General features: G+C 45.4%; 1 protein-coding gene across 6 annotated transcripts in view; it reads right to left on the reverse strand.

Annotated features, from left to right (window-relative positions):
- The window catches only part of Usp32 (Ubiquitin specific protease 32), a 99,990-nt gene extending 97,534 nt beyond the window's left edge, over positions 1 to 2,456 (reverse strand). For 3 of the 6 annotated variants that reach the window (XM_075684524.1, XM_075684527.1, XM_075684523.1), the window contains exon 1: positions 2,257 to 2,456. In XM_075684524.1, the coding sequence (XP_075540639.1) occupies positions 2,257 to 2,314 (58 nt within the window). In that variant the 5' untranslated portion in view covers positions 2,315 to 2,456. The remainder of the gene's footprint in view (positions 1 to 2,256) is intronic. The other 3 variants (XM_075684526.1, XM_075684521.1, XM_075684525.1) reach the window with 2 other exon arrangements.
- Positions 2,457 to 19,632: the final 17,176 nt, after the last annotated feature.

Here is a 19,632-nt window from a genome sequence, read left to right on the forward strand (position 1 = left end):
TTTTCTTCTTTCCTTGCTTGCAAAAGCTCTGTTCTCACTGTGACTGGTGAACACGTTAATAAAAGATGCCTAGTTTTTCAATTTAGCTCGAGTTATCTATTCCTGCAGTGTTTGTTTAATCGACGCTTTTCTGGTTCACAATTTTCACACAATGACAACTTTTCATCTGTTCAATGGCATGTTATGGAGGCATGGCCTATTCGTTCACAATTTAGAAAAAAGAAATTTAATTATGGGGTTTTACGTGCCGAAACCACTTTCTGATTATGAGGCACGCCGTAGTGGAGGACTCCGGAAGTTTTGACCACCTGGGGTTCTTTAACGTGCACCTAAATCTAAGTACACGAGTGTTTTCGCATTTCGCCCCCATTGAAATGCGGCCGCCATGGCCGGGATTCGACCCCGCGACCTCCATGCTCAGCAGTCTAACACCATAGCCACTGAGCAACCACAGCGGGTTCATTCATCATTTAGCTGAGAATAAATCCAAAGTAATGCACTGCACTGATAATAAGTGGTGTGTTAGAGTTACAGAATGGGTACCAAGGAAAGGCAAGCACAGTCGAGGGTGCAGGAGAATTAGGTGGTGTGATGAAATTAAGAAATTCGCAGGCACAACTTGGAATCAGCTAGCACAAGATATGGGTACTTGAGATCTCTGGGAGACACCTTTGTCCTGTAGCTGGTCTGGCAGTATTAGAAATGGGCGTATGATTGTGATGAAATCGGAAGTACATGTTATGCACAGTAGTACTGGATTGAAAAAATTTTTCTCAGTGAGAAAAATGGTGGCACTGTGGCAAGGACAAATGGTGGCAATGGTGGCAAGGACAAATGATCTTTAGAAAGGATAAAATGAGGAGCAGCTTCCTCCTCGTGCTGACAGACAGTGCCACTTTTCTGTCTAACGTCAAAATCTGCATAGTTTGTCTGGCATTACTGCAAATTATGCACACTTCAAATTTATTTTGCATGAAGCATCTATCGTTGAACAAAATCTTCCTTTGAATAAAATGAGTGGTGCAGTTTAGCTGAAAAGACAATACTGGGCTCCCTTAATGACGTCCAGCATATCACTGCAATTCTGCAACACCGTGACGGCTACCATGGGAAATTAGCTGAATGTGTGGCGGATCCAAACACAAAAGGCCAGAAATCACCTTCTTGAACTAGTTTAATGGCTGCAGGAACATAGTGACTAATGCAAAATATTGTTTTCCATGAACATAATTTTAACTCACAAGCACACAGGCCTTGCTGCAGGTAACAGTTCAGGTTGTACAAAAATGTGGCACAAAAATTCTAATCACAGCTGAAGCGCAAACAGAACACAAGGCACAGCATAGACGCATTGTTTTCGGCCGCTGCAGAGCAAGTGTAGCAAATACCAACAAAATTGCAAACGGTGCACATAGATACAAATACATGACAGTGATAACACTTAACTCAAATATGATGCTAGGCGCCCAGTCATCAGCAAGAATAAGTTCAGCACATCACCAATATACTTCACATTCCGAATAAAAATTTAAAAAAGAAAACGCCTACCAGAACCTTTTTTTCTTCGTTTTACTAGTTCGCACTTTCAGCGCTGTAAACAGACGCACGTTTCGCCAGTACCGCTATGGGATGTGCACATTATAACCAAAGCTGTTTATGTGAGTAGAACGCGCGTAATATGCACGAAACTGAGTTACCTCAGCTTCGGACCAGAACGGCGCATCTGCGAAGGTGTCGGGTGTAGCTACCGCGTCTAGACAACATCAGTAGTCGAAAGAATACGTTTATGTTGCAAGCAAACCTAGCCTCCCTTAGCGATTTAACCCTTAATAGACGTCAAGGCGGAACAGCTGATGGAGCCAGGGGCACGTCTGCTGCCCCGGAGAAAGTAGTGCTCACTCAGATTATTCTAGCAAATCGTGTCAAAACATTGATAAGTACGCCGGTGTTCGGTCCCCAATCTATTGGCTAAGAATACTGAGCATAACCAGAGGGACTAAAACATAACGAAAAAGGTAAACGGTCTGAATGAACGAGTAAACAATCGTGAGATAACAGCAGCACTATTGCAGTCGCAAAACATATGTCAACTTTAGCGTAAATGTACGACTGTCTTTGACGATTCGCCACTAGGAAAAACGCCGTTGCTCGTTCGCAGGTCGCTTTTCCACATTATTACGTAAAATCACCATCAGTTTTCGGCAAGCTATTTAGGCTTAACAACGCCGACGGGCCTCGTCGCAGACGAACTATTACCTCTTTTGGAAGCATCTTCATTGGTAATTGAACAAGGCTTCGAGTCTCTCGCACCCATGGCACACCTCCGTTTTTATGGTAGCTCCATACCGAGGCTTCTTCCAGTCATATGAACGAAAGGAATGCACAACCACTACCACCGTACTCCAAAATGCTAGCCATGCTGGTTGGTCACATGACTAAACACACGAGTGTTTTTGGTCAGGTGAATGTCGGAGTTGTGCAAGTCGGCGGCAGACGTCAGGCTTCTTCTAAACACTATCATCATCACTCAAAAATACTTTCGCAGTCAGCATGACAGTGAATATACGTGTTGCATAAGCGCTAAAGCCTAACGAATAGAAAAATATACACGTTGTTTATGTGCGTTTCTCTATGCTTAAAGTAGCTTCGTTTAGTAGAGTTTCTTGCCAAGTTATGTGAGAAGCGCATACCGCCACGAACCGAAACTTAACACCGGTGTCACACGTAAACTTCTGATCGCGATCGGCACCGATCCGGATCGAAATTCTCGACTGCGATTGGCTCTCTCGCGCATTTTGTGCAAAGGAGCCAATCACAACCGAGAAATTCGACCCGGATCGGGCTTGATCGCGATCTAAAGTGCGCCGTGTGACACCCGTATAAAGTCTCTGGCGGCGGCTGCTATCACGAGATAAACGAGGTAATGCGGGCCATTGTCTCCTTGAATGGATGCATGCGGGATGGCTCGAGCCTTGAGCTAACCTGAACATCGCCCCCGAGGGCTCCGTGGTCGGGGCGATGTTCAGGTCCTTGAGCTACCAGCGCAACGGGCCTGACCTCAGTTGTGTACAAGCATCGCGAGGTGGCGTTCGCGACCGACCGACAATAAAGGGGCTTTAACTGACAAGAGACACATCGAGGCCGTCTCGTCACAGAACACCTAGTCAAAGTTGGTTCTTTATTCTATGACCTACTCCAATGCCCCCTTTACTAGATGCCTGCCGCGTTGCTCACTTTCCCATCGTAGCGGCGGCTCCCTTAGTTGAAGTTAGTTCAGCATAAATTCCGTGAAGCGGCGCTCGTTGCCTTTCAACTTCTGGCAGATGTACGTGGCAGCGGCGGCTGAATGCATCCGCCGGCGCGTGCGCGAGCGTCTGTTAGCGAGCGTTATCGCGGGACTCCGAGACGGTGACAGATGCCATGTTAATCTCAGAGGCCGCAGCACGTGACTGCAAGTTGCAGGCGTTCGCCTTGAGAGGCGCTCGTTGCCTTTTTGATTACTGTCTGATGACAGAAGGAATTCATGATAAGTTGAGAGAAATGGTCATCGATGAGGAAGGGTTTAGCAGCATAGGGAGTGACCATAAACGCATCATTTTGAAATTGGGATATGTAGTTGGGAAAGAGAGCAACGAAAGCAAAATGGCCAGTCCAAATTTGAACGCTGAACAAATAGCAAATATAGTCACTATAGAGTGGTGGAAGAAATTGTCAAGTCGCCAAGTAAGGGGTGGGAATATGGTGAGCTTCTAAGTGTAGTAACGACAGAAATACGGAAAGAGAAACATGTTCATTGGAAAGGAAAAAAGAAACCGAAAAGCTGGTGGAACAAGGAGATACGAGAAGCGATCGCCGAACGACAGAAAGCATCTCGAGAGCACAGGCAGGCAAAGAAGGCGCAGTTGCCACAGGATGAAGTAACCAGTAAATGGGAAATATACCGGGAGAAAAAGTCTATGGTTCAAATACTGGTGCAAGCAAAATTAAATGGTGAAAGTGAACGTTGGTTGTCAGAAATACGTGAGAAAAAGAAGGCCGCACCTAGAATATTTTGGAATCACATAAAATTATTAGGCAGGAAGGCAACAACAATACAACAACATATCCTAGACGAAGATGAAAACAGACTGGAAGGAGAAGCAGCAATAAATTACATCCAAAAAGTAACAGCCGAATCTTTCCAAGGCAAGGACAAGGTTGTATTAGAAGAAAAAAAGAGCATGAAAGAGACCCAAGGGGGAAAGGAGCTAGTGCTTATAAATTTAAACTGGAAGAAAGCGGAAGAGAAAATTCCTAAGCGCACAGCCACAGGGCTAGACGAGGTTCCCGTTAGGCTGATAAATGAACTGGGACCAAAAAGTAAGGAAGCTCTCGTGAAAGCAGTTGAAAAAACTTTAAAAGATAGACGAATACCAGACAGTTGGCGACAAAGTAGAATGAATTTAATTTATAAAGGTAAGGGGGAGAAAGACAGAATTCACTCGTATAGACCGTTGACCATTACATCGGTAATATACAGGCTAGCAATGCAGGCAATCAAATTAAAGCTTCAAGCATGGGCAGAAAATAATGGCATTTTGGGAGAGCTTCAGAATGGCTTTAAAATAGGTAGGCGTTTGGATGATAACTTGTTTGTTCTTACTCAGTGTATTGAAATATCAAAAGCAGAAAGCAGACCGTTGTATGTGGCCTTTTTGGACATTACAGGAGCATACGACAACGTAGACCGCAGCATTTTGTGGGATATTCTGGAAGGGGAAGGCTTAGGTAACGATTTTATACAGCTTTTGAGAGAGATTTACCTAGAAAATACTGTTTGCGTTGAATGGGAGGGGATGAGGAGCGCGGAGAAAGTTCATATCAACAAGGGACTGAGGCAGGGGTGCCCTTTATCCCCGCTGCTGTTTATGATGTACATGGTGAGGATGGAGAGGGCGCTAGAAGGAAGTAATATCGGGTTTAATCTCTCATACAAACAGGCAGGTACAGTAATAGAGCAGCAACTCCCAGGTTTATTTTATGCGGACGACATTGTGTTGCTCGCAAACAAGCAAAGTGATTTGCAACGTCTGGCTAATATATCTGTGGACAGGAAGGCAACAATTTAGGTTTAAAATTTAGTGTTAGAAAATCAGGTGTTATTGTATTCAATGAAAACAGTGAACAGACAGTGGAGATACAGGGCCAAGAAATACCTCGGGTAACAGAATATAAATACCTTGGTATATGGATAAACGAAGGCAACGGATATATGGAAACACAGGAAAAAACCATAACAGTCAAGGGGAAGAGAAATGCAGCCATAATGAAGCACAGAGCGCTATGGGGATACATATAGGTACGAGGTCCTCCGAGGTATGTGGAAAGGGGTAATGGTTCCAGGACTTACTTTTGGAAATGCGGTTGTTTGCTTTAAATCAGGGGTACAATCAGGACTCGACGGAAACCAAAGGTCAGTGGGTCGCCTCGCATTGGGCGCTCACGGGAAGACTACAAATGAAGCTGTGCAAGGGGATATGGGCTGGACTAGTTTTGAAGTGAGGGAAGCTCGCAGTAAAATTGAGTATGAAGAACGGCTGAGGAATATGGAGGAAAGTAAATGGGCTGGGAGAGTGTTCAGGTATCTGTACAGGCAAAACATTGATTCACAGTGGAGGAAAAGAACTAGGAAGCTTACCAGCAAGTATGCGGCCTGTGGGGTGGGCAACATAGCAACAAAGAAGGCCAAGCGGAAAGTCAGAGAGGCTGAATTAATCTCATGGGTGGCGGCAATGGAAAAGAAGCCTGCCATGAGTAACTCATCATCATCATCATCAGCCTAGTTACGCCCACTGCAGGGCAAAGGCCTCTCCCATACTTCTCCAACTACCCCGGTCATGTACTAATTGTGGCCATGTTGTCCCTGCAAACTTAAGGGGAAAAAACGAAATTAGGAAAGAAATCATTTATGATAACTCAAAGGGAAGCTCATTACTTTTCGAGGCGAGATCGGGATGCCTTAGAACACGCACTATATAAAGCGAGATATAAGAAGGAAGAAGAAGCATGTGCTTGCTGCGGTAAAGCTAGGGAAACGACGGAGCCTATTTTATTAGAATGTGAAGACGTCTATCCAGCGGTCGATTTAGGCACCACTGGCTTCCTTGAAGCCCTTGGGTTCAGCGGGAGCAGTGGTAAAGCAAACAAATCCGCAATAGACATCAGTAAGAGGCGATTGGAGGATTGGTGGAAGAAAAGTAGGGAAACGACAAAAGACGGAGACGTACAAAAGCACAGTTCGCAATAGGGTATCAGAAAATTTGGACGTGGTAGTTCATAGTGGTTTTTTTTTTCATTGGTGAATCTAGGTAGGATATTAGGCAGCATAGTAGCAAGAGCTTGGTGGCGCAAGCCACCGCCCCGTTCCAAAGGGGACGCTCATAACATCCATCCATCCATCCATCTGAAGGAGAGAAAAGGAAGAGGGCCCTGAACCGAGCTACCGGACCACGCGGCAGGCATCTTTAGATGCTAGTCACTTCACACTCAATGCCAGCAAATGTGCTGTTCTCGTTTTTCCGATACGTGACATAGTGCACATTTCATTGTCTTACCACCTTCAAGACATACCACAGGTGGAATCTGTTAAATACCTCGGAATTATTTATAACGCCTCTCTCAACTGGCGCTCTCACATAGATCATTTGACTGGGAAAGGTACCCGTGCAATTGGCATATTGCGTAGGCTGAGCAGTCGTCGAATAGGATTGAGAAGAGATACACTCCTAATGATATATCGTATGTACGTTCGCCCTGTATTAGAATTTGGTTGCGTGCTCTTCTCTGGAGCTCCAGCCTACATATGTCCCGTCCTCTAATCCTCTTAGAAAGACAAGCATTACGTCTGTGTTTAGGTCTTCCTAAATTTGTGGCAAATTCTATTCTTTATCTAGAATCCCGTGTTCCGCCACTTTCGTGCAGGTTCCGGCTTTTGACGGTGCAGACGTTCTTAAGGATTTACGAAATACCACTGCGTCATCCACAAATAATCTTTATTTCACAACCTGCATTGTTTTTCGGTGTCATCTGGCCGCGACTACATAATCCGCAAATTATATTCGTGCAAAAATTACTTGACTCTTTGGGCGTGCGCATATGCGATGTGCTTCCTATTACCGACAGAGCTGTTGCCACGGATATTCAATTTGATGACATCTTTCCTAATAATGCAAAATTACTTCCACACCGTATTCTAGACGGTATATTACAAGATCACCTGAAAAACCTTCAAACAAACGTTGTAATTGCTACAGATGCTTCACAATGTGAAGAAAAGTCAGGTGTCGGAATATTTTCCCCGATTCTCGATTGGACATTTTCTCTTCGGATGCCAGATTTCATACCGATTTTTTTAGCCGAATTCATGGCCGTGGTGCTGGCATTACGCAAATTAGGACCATCAATTACATCAGCCGTGATAGTTACTGATTCTTTATCATTGTGCTCATCCCTTTTATATTACCAGCTGCTTCTAGTGATTCTCGCGTGATGAGGACATTTCAATCATTGGTACCTGACTACTTGAGAAGCGTGCGTTTGATTTGGGTGCCTGGCCATAAAGGACTAATAATTAATGAAATTGCAGACTATCTAGCCAAGGCATCGCTAAGTGGCCCGATTCTTCCTTGCTGCCCTTTGACTGCTTATGTTACTGCAGCTAGATTTCGCAGGAGTATCATTATACAGTCAGTATCAGGCTCCGCAATTACTAACTCTGTGGATTACGGACATCTCCTGCACCCAAGCTTGGAACAGAAATTTTTGCCGAACACGGAAAATTGAAGTATCTATCACGAAGCTGCGCTTCCGTATACCTGCATTGAACTTCTACCTCCACAGGTCTGGTCTGGTCCCCTCACCATTATGCTCATTCTGTGGCGAAGCGGAGACAATCGCCCATTTCTTGTTGTCTTGCAGACGTTTTTCTATTATAAAAAAACGACTACTCGAAATCCCGCTTCGCTCTATTTGTCTAACTTTATCAGTGCCTGTGATTCTATCTTTTGGAGCCTCCATTGTTGGGTTCAGCCACAGAAATGTTTGCTTGGCGATCCAAAATTACCTAATTGAAACCAATCGATTTCCATGTTAGATTGACCGTTCTCTCTCCCAACCATAGCTTTCTTCTATTTCTTATCTATTTTAATTATTATTGCTATTAATATTATTATTATTATTATTATCTTATACCCGGTTTTCATCTGATTATTTCCTTTTTTCTCCAACCACAAAACGTTTATTTTTAAACACACACGCCCAAATTGTTAACTCCCTTGTTATCATTATTATTTTAGGCACCTAATTAAACCGCCCGATTCTTGGCCAATCCCCCACTGTGGGTATGTGCCACGGCCACTCAGGACAACAACAACAACAACATCTAGGAAAGGAGTTGCCTAGTCTCGTAAAACGCTGGTCTGGGCAGTGCACTGATGTTTGAGGCGAGCGCTGCACACGCTTGTGTATTGCCGTTGCTTCGACAGCTCTCCAGCCACTCAATCAGCCCGATGCAGAGCGTGCGAATTGGGTACGGAAAATACGGAACACCTTGTAACATCACTGTCACTGTGTTAGCAAAAATCGTCAACTAGACAAGCAGCTCGTCACAACACACACAGCCGCCAACCAGTCCTCACGTGACCTGATTCTAGGTGCCTAGGCACAGCATAGTTTAGGGATTTTTGAGAAGGCGCGATGCTGGCGCCAAGCGACGCTGTGGCGTGTTCGTCCTCGGCGTGATCGTTCTCCGGACCGCGCGTTGTTCAACATTGCTCATGTGATTGTACATGCGTTGCTTGTGTGTTGGTTGTAGGTTCTGTGTTACTTGGCCGAAAGCCGTGAGTAGTGGAGGTGCGGCAGTGCGGCTTTGGTCTCGGTGAGCTCTGACAGTACAGAATCTGCATTGTGTGACCCGTGCTTTCTTGAGAACCCGGCGGTGGTGATAATGGAAATATCGAAGTGGCCTAGCGCCTCGGCAGCGAAGTTCTGCGAACCGCGGTGTGGCGTCGCCGTGTCTGACTTTTTGCTTAACAGACATCGAGTGATGTGCTGCTCGCTGCAAGTCACGTAAATGCAACTGCGTCGACCGCCCACTGTTCAGCGCTAAATGTGTGTTTAGTGTGCTGTACTCAATTGAAGCGAGTGGTGCAGCAGTGCAGCGGGGGTGGCGCAGGAGCAGAGTGGCTTAGGGGCTCCGTTTGCGCGTTCACAGACATGTGCTCCCGTCTTGGTCTCATTAGCGGCTGTCGCGGGATTGTGGTGTGCTAGCTCCTTTCCTAGTATGAAGTTTACGACGCTAACACACAGCATGTTCACGTTTTTCCGCGCTATATATGTCATTTGCATGACGGCCGAGTTGAAAAAGAGACGTATGTCTGTGTTCTTTGCGTTTGTGTGTTGTAAATTACCTTCTGTTGTGGAAGTTCTGGGAGTCTTATTACGCAAGGAGTGCGAACGTAAACATAAACACATGTGCGTCTGAAACTTTGAATTACCCATAATACCCTTTACGACTGATAAGCGGGCTACACGGCCTGTGTGAATCAGCTACCGTATGTTGCGACGCTCTTCCGTGTGGTAGACTGATGCATGGTGCGCGTTTATTTGTGTACTGTTGTAAAAACCATTTGATTATTCACTCAATACAAATGTACGGCTTCTTCGCCGCAGTACATTTTAGTTACGCGGTGAAGCATACTAAAAGTGGGAGGAGGCCGCTATCAGCCAGCATAGTATGTCTACTTTGGCGACCTGAGAGGCGGCGGGTGCGCGAGTGTATAATTAAAGAACTCCTATTATGTCCAGTGACAGTGGCCCCTTTTCACTTTTAGTATGCTTCACCGCGAAATATTAGTGTATTGCGAGAAAGATAATCGTAAAAAGCCTAATTATGCAACGTTTCTTTCGTAGCTTGCTACACCGCAATACAGGGGTGTAAATAAGCATCGTGCAGTAAAGCATCAGGGTGTCTACCAACCGGGAATTCTCAGGGATTTTTAGTAGTCTGAAAAAACTCAGGAAAAACTCAGGGAATTTATGCCTCTATCAGGGAAAATTAGCTGTAATTTTATTGAAAGGGTTGAAAATCGCGGTAATGCTGGCTCGAGTAACAAACAGGAATCGTAACGAATCGTCTTTGACGCCCTGTCGTCGGCTGGAGGAGTTGCCAGTGTAGAGTTAACGGCCGACTTTCCGGATTCCCGATAATTTGGACTGCTTCGCGGCACCACCACGTACCCCATGGAGTCAAGGTATCAGAACGTATGAAATTTCGGACGCAAAAACTCTTTGCCGTCCGATTTTCCGGACGTTCTGCTTGACCGCAGGTCCGAATCAGCATTAATCAAAGCCACCGCCGCTGCCATTTTGATTACCTCGCCGCCTCGAACCGGCGCTATCGCATGCAGATCCTCTGGCAGCCGTAGCCACCACTGCGGCAACCCTACGTCTAGCTGCTTCGACGTTCGCTATTACGCTTCTTGCCGTTCGGTGCCGTGTTTCTTCATTTCTCCGCTGTCAGCAATAATTTTGGCTTCGAAGCTTGGAAAGCACGGCGCATTCCATAATGCTGGTTCCTGAAAGTTAGTTTCACCTCAGTACAGTTGTGTGACGCGGTGAAGCATTAACAAGCGTGGGAAAGGACAATTATCACGGGACACAGTATGTATTTCTTAATTTTACACGTGTGTACCCGCCCTCTCCTGTCACAGTAGGAGCACCGCTATGCCTAATAAGTGTACTGACGGGCATACACAGCTTTTCCAGACGTGCCTGTGTCGATTTAAGCCCTTAAAGGGAAGCTGAAGAGTCTGTCGAATTCAATAAGACGCTCATATACGGATGCGGGAACCTTATGAACCATGCACGTAAAATTTTGGGGGGGATTTTTCACTTAGGAACGAACGGCGTAATCGCCGGTTAAAATTGCGCTGTCGCTCCGCCCCCCGTCGAGCGCCGCGCGTTGCTGCCGACGCTGACGATGCGAGCGGAGACCGGAAACCGCGGCGTAGTGACGTCAGCACTGGTGTTCCGCTCCTTCGCAGTCTCCGCGACCGTGCCTGACCGCGCTTGTTTCTGCGTGCGTGCCGTCATAATCTGCCTCGCTCGAGCCTGCATCCCTTTGTTTGTGTGTATGTAGTGTGGTAGTTGACGTGCGCAGCATCAATGAAAGTGGTGGGCTGATCATGCCGGTGTTCTGTGCAGCCTACGGTTGCACGAACACCAGCGGCCGCGACGATGTTCCATTACTTCCCGCAAGACGAAGCTTGCAGCTAAGTGGGAGGTTGCTGTGAATCGAAAGAATTTCAAGCGCTCAAGGACAACAGTGCTGTGCTCTAACCACTTCCGTGATGACAATTACTACCAGAGTTTATCAATAATGTGTGAATGAGTGAGAGTACGCTAGCAGGCTTTCTAAGCGCAGCGCGAAAAGGTCGGGGCAACGAACGCACAAAAGCGAGACGGGTGCAGGCGGACGGATGGTAACTGGTCTTGGGAGATCTTATAAATACACGAACTCGTCCAAACCTGGATTTTGATTTATTGCTAGTTCCTTCGTGTTAGCACGTTGAACGGAAGGTACATGTTCATATCCCACCCCTGACGCAGGTTTCGTCGCTAACCGCCGTTAGTTTTCTATTCGCACGTGTGTTGTGAAACAGCCAACATGCAGCTACCATAATGCAGTGCAAGTGCAAAGTTTTCATGTGTTTGAAAGCCGGCGCACGCCAGGACGTTGCGCTCCCCCTCGCGGACAGAGATAAACTGGCTGTCTCTCATGCTGACGGAATTCACCGCCTTTACGGCTCCGGTTACGAGTAGCGTGCGGATGGCGCACTGATGAAGGCCACTACATGTGCTACAAGGGCTGGAAAACTTTTCCCGCATGTAAACCGTCTGTGCAGATTGCTGAGAGCTTTGGGGCAGCGCACAAATGCCAACGATCGCATCCCTCCTTACGTTCCACAAGGAGGCATGCAGGAACATAACAGTACAGTTGTTTGCCCAGAAACGAACTCACTGGATCCCTGAATACAGCTTTGCAAAAAACATACTATCCAAAGAACATTTCTAACATGAGGAGATGCTAACACTTTGCTTTCGTTCGCGTCGAAAGTACTGCTTGCTACCAGCATCTTTTGCTTCTTGGAGAGGCCGGCTACGTATACATGTAGGGAGCAACGCCAAACTCCTCGGACACACGCAAGCTCTCGAAATTTACCATTACCGTCTCGCCAAACCACAGCGCCAAACCGCCTTGCACCGTGCTTCATGTGTGGCGGCAGCGGCCGGTCCGGACGAACTCCAATGTTGACGTAACAAGGCGCCCGACCAATCACAGGTCGAAACGAGGCGCGTGAGCTGCCCGAGTCTGCTGCTGCACTTTTCGTCGAAATAAAATCTGTTTGCGCTTTCTTTTGCTCAAATTCGATGCGATATTCGAATTCTGAGGGTTGAAAACCATTACGTACAGCTCTTCACTCATTTCTTCTGGAAAACTCTTCAACTTCCCTTGAAGAGCAGTAAAAGACATGCATTTATTTTTTCGGACTGCCTGATTTTTCTAAAGTTCTCGTGGCCCCTAGGGGGTCCAAAAAATTGCACGTTGACTGTAAACTGACCAAGAGGATGCTTCAAACGGTCCATAGTGCGAACGCGCGACAAAAGGAGCACGAGAACAGAAAGGACCGACGCATTGAGGAATGAACGGGGAATGAAGTATACGAGCGCTTCTTTGAAGGAGCCTGAGCTCAAAAAACACTCTTGGCTGATGCGGAGATGCAGGTTTCCCTCATACAAACCAAAATAAACTCTTTAAAGCAGTAAAACACTGAGGCGTCATGCGCAGGCTGAGAGTATGTCAGGACAGTTGAGGTTGACTTACGAGCTGTTGAGATAGACTCTCAATTGTGACAAAATTCGGGCCTCATACCACTGAGCTTGCTATCAGTTGGTTTAAATAGCTCATATTCGAAAATATTTGCTTCTGTATGCATCTCCTTTTCATCAGTATTTGAGAATGTCTGACTCAATTTGCAATTTCTTTCAAAGACATTTTATTTGCTGTGCATTTTACTAACCGCTCCCTTCCATTCTTTTTTTGAATAACATAAACACTACTCCTTAGTATTCAAATTGCATTAAGTTGGTTCTTTTAAAAAAAAATTTCATATGATTACTAAATAGTGACAGCATCAGGCGATATGGTTCCAGCCTGTCTTGACATAAAACATAGTTCTGTATCACTCAGGGAATTTCACAAAGGCACTCAGGGAAAACCTGGAAAACTCAGGGAATTTGGAAATGTCAACTTGGTACACACCCTGAGCATACTAAGAGTGGAAAGGGCACGTAGGTTTACACTGTGCTCATTATTTTCAATTGTGACATAATTTGCAAATGCATCTGTGCTTGTGGTAAGCTTCATTGACAATTCTTTGTACATTACAAATTCCTATTTCAGGGAAGCTTACTGAAGCACATTCGCCATTTTGTGACATTATTCACCTTCAATGCAGGAGCACAATGCGGATTCTTGCCCCTGCTTTTGGCTGGACTGCACATGCTCTTTGAGAACTGATTCATTGTTCATAAGTGCACTGGTACTTTAAACTGGAGGGCTCAAGTTGATATGGAAGCAAAATTTTTATCAAAGGGACAAGATGTTGCCGAGGTGGTTGCAGCACAGCTTTTTTTTTTCTTCCAGACACCTTTTCTACTTGAAGCTTCGATTGCAGTGTTTCGAGCCTCTTTGAACCAGCACATAGTGTATATAAAAATTGGACACTGATTTGAACAACACCTAAGTTCATGCCTATCTATAGTAAAAAGATGTAGCACGACCAGACAAAACAAAAGAAGGGGGTGAGCTGCAGCAATATTGAGTGTTAAATGGTGCTTTATCCTTTCCCTTGAGTTTTTGTGCTTTTTATGGATCCTCCGCAGTAACCATGCAAGTGCCGAACTTGAGCTTGTTGGTTTCAAGTCTCATGGTTGTTACTAACAGAACAGTGTGATAAATGAACAAGGGCTTGGAGGCATCCATTCACCTTGCTTGCCTCATGGTGCTGCTTCATAAGCACCGTGAGCATCTACGCCAACTAGGAAGGGCGGTTTGTTGCAATCGCTTCTGAAATGTATTGCCACCAAACCAACAGTGTTCTCAATGACAGCTTTTGGACAGCAGAATGCTTGCACCCAGAAAAGTCGTAAGAAGGAAGCATTCAGGATGTGCAAAGTGGGCTTTTGAAGCTGGCAGCATTACTGAAGGAGCTTTGCCCATCTGCCCTCTTTATGGATACACAATGATGATTTCCCCTTTAAGAGGAATTGTTTCGGAGGTCGTTACATGGCAACAGTGTTGGGTGTTTAGTAGCTTGTCTTTGCCCACTGTTAATAATCTGTTCCTTCTCCACTGCCCCTGTGAAGTGCCTACTTCTTGGACACATGCTCTCCATGCATGCATGCATTTTTAGCTTGTAAAGATGTCTATTACCCCTTGCCTCAAGCTGGTCCTTGCTGATGTCACCCAAGAAGGCATTGGGGAGTATGGCAATGTACACTTACAAAACACTTTTGATACCAGTGAAACCAAATTAATGGAGCTGCTGTTCTTTCTTTGTCCACTCCATCCTGGTTAGTTACAATAAGCAATGTCTGAACAGAAGGCATATCTAGTTGGTCGTGCATAGCCTGCGCACTAAGACTTGTTGGCATGTTATGACCTTAGCACAGTGTTTATATGTAAAAACCTTCTTATGTGTTGATGACTTCCTTCTCTTTATCATACATTGCCTGATGGAGCCAGCAAGTGGGTCGACCGGATGTTCAACAGGCTTCCCACTAGTTTTTCCGGAGTCTCCTTTACCAGGGTGCTGCTCATTGATATCTGCTTCCTTGACCTTGCACTGCACTTCAACCATGGCCTCACCTGCAAAACCTATAGCATGCAATCAAAAATGTGCTATACATCGTGTTGCTCCAAACTCGTGACATGCTACAAGGCCTCGAGGAACACCCTCATTTATTTACGTCCTCATCATACTGTACAAAGCTTTCCATGATAAGTGCAATGATTAACATCTGCTGGTTTTTCAGTGTCATTCCTGTCCAGTTTGCTGAAAGCTATGCCGAGTGTCTCAAATGCAAAAGACTGCTGCCGGACAAGAAGTGCATAAAACAAGGGTCGCTATAACCACATATGTCACACAAAATGAAAGAAGGGCACTGAGTGTACAGGTGGTTTACTTCATATCCAACAAGCTTGGTTCTCCCTCCGCAAGTGGGTCAACTCAACTTGCCCCAAAGACACGACCTTTGACAAACTATGTGCCAGATGCTGTGTCCCCTGCAAAGCTGAAGATGTGTATAAGATCCTGACACCCTGCAGCAGCTTCTACACTGGGCAAACAGGTCACTATAAAAACGACTGCCTTAACTAACATGCTAATAACATGAAAACAGGCAGAAATTTGGCTATTCATTGGCCCCAACTGCAGGTGCAAGCTACTCTTCCACCAGGTGTGTGTTGTTCACAAGAACTGGAGCTATACAAATGCAGATAAGAACAATGATGTTTGAAAGTAGTAGAGTTGCACTATATTCTGCACAAGCAGTACTACCTGCACCACTGGTACCTTATAGCCACAATTTATAGCTGCACCACCATGCAAAGGCACCATTCTTGAATTAACTTCTATTTATTATATTTATGGAGGCCATATATTGCAAATGTCACATGTGTCATGCCACCAGCAGTGGGTAGCAATTTTTCAAGCTTGGGTGACAGAGGCAAAACAGCAAAATGCTACAATCACACTCAAATGTAAAACAGCCTTGGACACAAAAAACCGACATCATATTGAACAAAATGAAAGGGCAAGACTCCATCTAAGGACAGTCTATGGCACCACATACTTGACATGGTGTAAAAAACGTTGACATGCCTTACCCATAAAGAAAAAGCAACAAACACAGAAAACACGCCTTCAAATGCAATGTGCAGAGTCTGAAACCAAGAAAAAACAACCCGAAAAAGGTTTTGCTAAGTCTTTCGACGATTAAAATTGTCAAACTGTCTCATCACTTCTTAATGAACATGCACAGCTGAAAAGAAGGAAGGAAAGCCAAATAGCAGGGCTGCAGAAAATGTCACCGAATAAATATACTTTGCTTACCAACGATACCTGTGGTTTAGTTGTGGTCTGTGTATAAACTTTCCCTGTTTAGAATGGTTTAGCGGATAGGGAAAAAATGACCATAAGAGCACCAGGTGTATGCATAGTCTACGCACAAAAAGCCACTGCTTTCTTACTTTTTTTCCTCTCTACTACTATTCATGAGTGTTTAAGTGCCTTAATAGCACTGCTAGCATCCTACTGCAAAACACAAAATTGGGCAAGTTGCGGCATAAAGAAAATTGCAGTTTCACTCATAATGTGAAACGATGCAGTAGCTGGTGAAATATGCGCAGGAAGCTTACTTCATGCAGCATTTGTTAAAGTGAACACTCGCCAACGCAAGTCGGTAATCTCCTTAAAAAAGTCAAATAAGCAAGAGTCGTATTTATTTGTGGGAGTTGTGCCTCCCAGTGTTGAAGTGGAAAGACTCTGCTTTTCGTCCTCCTCTTTCATATCCGGACTTGGCCACTGGTCAACACCAAAACAACCCTTTAGCTTCTTACTGCTGAATTTGTTTTGGTTTTCTCAAATCTATATTTGGGCTACCCATTGCTAGGTCTAGCGCTTAATCAAAAAATGAACCAATGAAATGAATCAATTCTCAAAGAGCATGTGCAGTCCAGCCAAAAGCAGGGGCAAGGATCCGCATTATGCTCCTGCATTGAAGGTGAATAACACGCACCATAATGGCGAATGTGCTTTGGTAAGCTTCTCTGCAATATGAATTCGTCATGTACAAAGAATTGTCAATGAAGCTTACCACGAGCACAGATGCAATTGCAAATTTTGTCAGAATTGAAAATGGTGAGCACAGTGCAAACCTATGTGCCCTTCCCACTCTTAATATGCTTTACTGCACGATGCTTATTTACACCCCTGTATTGCGGTGTAGCAAGCTACGAAAGATACGTTGCATAATTAGGCTTTTTACGATTATCTTTCTCTTAATACACTAATATTTCGTAGTGAAGCCTAAGCAATGTACTGCGGCGAAGCATACTAAAAGTGAAAAGAGGCCACTGTCACTGGATATAATAAGAGTTCTTTAATTATACACTCGCTAACCCGCCACCTCTCAGCATTACCGCGATTTTCAACCCTTTCAATAAAATTACAGCTAATTTTCCCTGATAGAGGCATAAATTCCCTGAGTTTTTCCTGAGTTTTTTCAGACTACTAAAAATCCCTGAGAATTCCCGGTTGGTAGACACCCTGATGCTTTACTGCACGATGCTTATTTACACCCCTGTATTGCGGTGTAGCAAGCTACGAAAGAAACGTTGCATAATTAGGCTTTTTACGATTATCTTTCTCGCAATACACTAATATTTCGCGGTGAAGCATACTAAAAGTGAAAAGGGGCCACTGTCACTGGACATAATAGGAGTTCTTTAATTATACACTCGCGCACCCGCCGCCTCTCAGGTCGCCAAAGTAGACATACTATGCTGGCTGATAGCGGCCTCCTCCCACTTTTAGTATGCTTCACCGCGTAACTAAAATGTACTGCGGCGAAGAAGCCGTACATTTGTATTGAGTGAATAATCAAATGGTTTTTACAACAGTACACAAATAAACGCGCACCATGCATCAGTCTACCACACGGAAGAGCGTCGCAACATACGGTAGCTGATTCACACAGGCCGTGTAGCCCGCTTATCAGTCGTAAAGGGTATTATGGGTAATTCAAAGTTTCAGACGCACATGTGTTTATGTTTACGTTCGCACTCCTTGCGTAATAAGACTCCCAGAACTTCCACAACAGAAGGTAATTTACAACACACAAACGCAAAGAACACAGACATACGTCTCTTTTTCAACTCGGCCGTCATGCAAATGACATATATAGCGCGGAAAAACGTGAACATGCTGTGTGTTAGCGTCGTAAACTTCATACTAGGAAAGGAGCTAGCACACCACAATCCCGCGACAGCCGCTAATGAGACCAAGACGGGAGCACATGTCTGTGAACGCGCAAACGGAGCCCCTAAGCCACTCTGCTCCTGCGCCACCCCCGCTGCACTGCTGCACCACTCGCTTCAATTGAGTACAGCACACTAAACACACATTTAGCGCTGAACAGTGGGCGGTCGACGCAGTTGCATTTACGTGACTTGCAGTGAGCTGCACATTGCTCGATGTCCGTTAAGCAAAGTCGGACACGGCGACACTACATCGCGGTTCGCAGAACTTCGCTGGCGAGGCGCTAGGCCAAATTCGATATTTCAATTGTCACCATCGCCGGGTTCTCAAGAAAGCACGGATCACACAACGCAGATTCTCTACTGCCAGAGCTCACCGAGGCCAAAGCCGCACTGCCGCACCGCCACTATACTCGCGGCTTTCCGCCAAGTAACACAGAACGTACAAGCAACGCACGTACTAATGTTGAACAACGCGCGCATGAGCGTCTACGGAGTGGCGAACACGCCACGGCGTCGCTCGGCGCCAGCATCGCGCCTTCTCAAAAATCCCTAAACGATGCTGTCTCTAGACACCTAGCAATGCCTCCGTTAAGTTTTGTGTTCTTTTCTCCTTGAAGTCGACCAAAGTCGGTGATTATCGGCGTTGATGAAGCAGGAGGCAGGTTGGAGGTAACAAAACTTGAAGATATATTGCAACGAAAATATTTACACAGTCAAATACAGAGTTAGCAAAGGAACACTGATGCAAAAGACACAAGTAAACAGCGCCTTACTCTTCTACTTTCTCTTAAGTTAGAGCCTAGGAGAACTGTCACTACATACGACCAACCGAGCCTCACTGTTCTACCACTAAGTGGTTACGGCCCAGACTATAGCATTGCATCGTACGGAGTCTTACTGTTCTATCAGGTTCAGTGATTACAACCTAGACTGAGGACCAAGCTAGCACCTCGTCTCGCTGGCTCGGTACGTTTTAGTCCGCCATACACCTGTCCTGGCCTCAAACAACAATGAGCTTCCCTTAGAGTTAAATATTTTCCTTGACTATTTCTTGCTTAATTGTCCTGTACGTATCTAATCAGTGGTGTAGCTAGGTCGTCTGGCACCCGCGGGGCCCCCGGTTGTAGTCGAGGAAGGCGAGGATATCGACAATTTCCGCGTTTCAGCACCAGTGCAGCCGCCTTGGACACCGCGCACGTCCCCCGGGTCCCCCTCTACTTCGCTTTCTTTCCTAGAGATCGCGAATGCAGCAGGTATACAGGCTGTTAATTTTTTCTGCGCCAAATAACACAGGGTGCTGCACTGATAACTTGTGATAAGCGCATGTGCGCATCTTCTGTCAGACTGTAAGGCTTGGCCGCCAACACAAATGCGGCATCATGGAAAATATGGCTCACGTCACAAGTAACAAAAAGATTTTTAAGGTAAAATGTTAGGCTTCAATAATAAATTGAAGCCCGACATTCATATCTTGCCCACAAAAATCGTCG

This window comes from Dermacentor variabilis, chromosome 3 (genome assembly GCF_050947875.1).
Source record: "Dermacentor variabilis isolate Ectoservices chromosome 3, ASM5094787v1, whole genome shotgun sequence".
Taxonomy (NCBI): Eukaryota; Metazoa; Arthropoda; class Arachnida; order Ixodida; family Ixodidae; genus Dermacentor; species Dermacentor variabilis.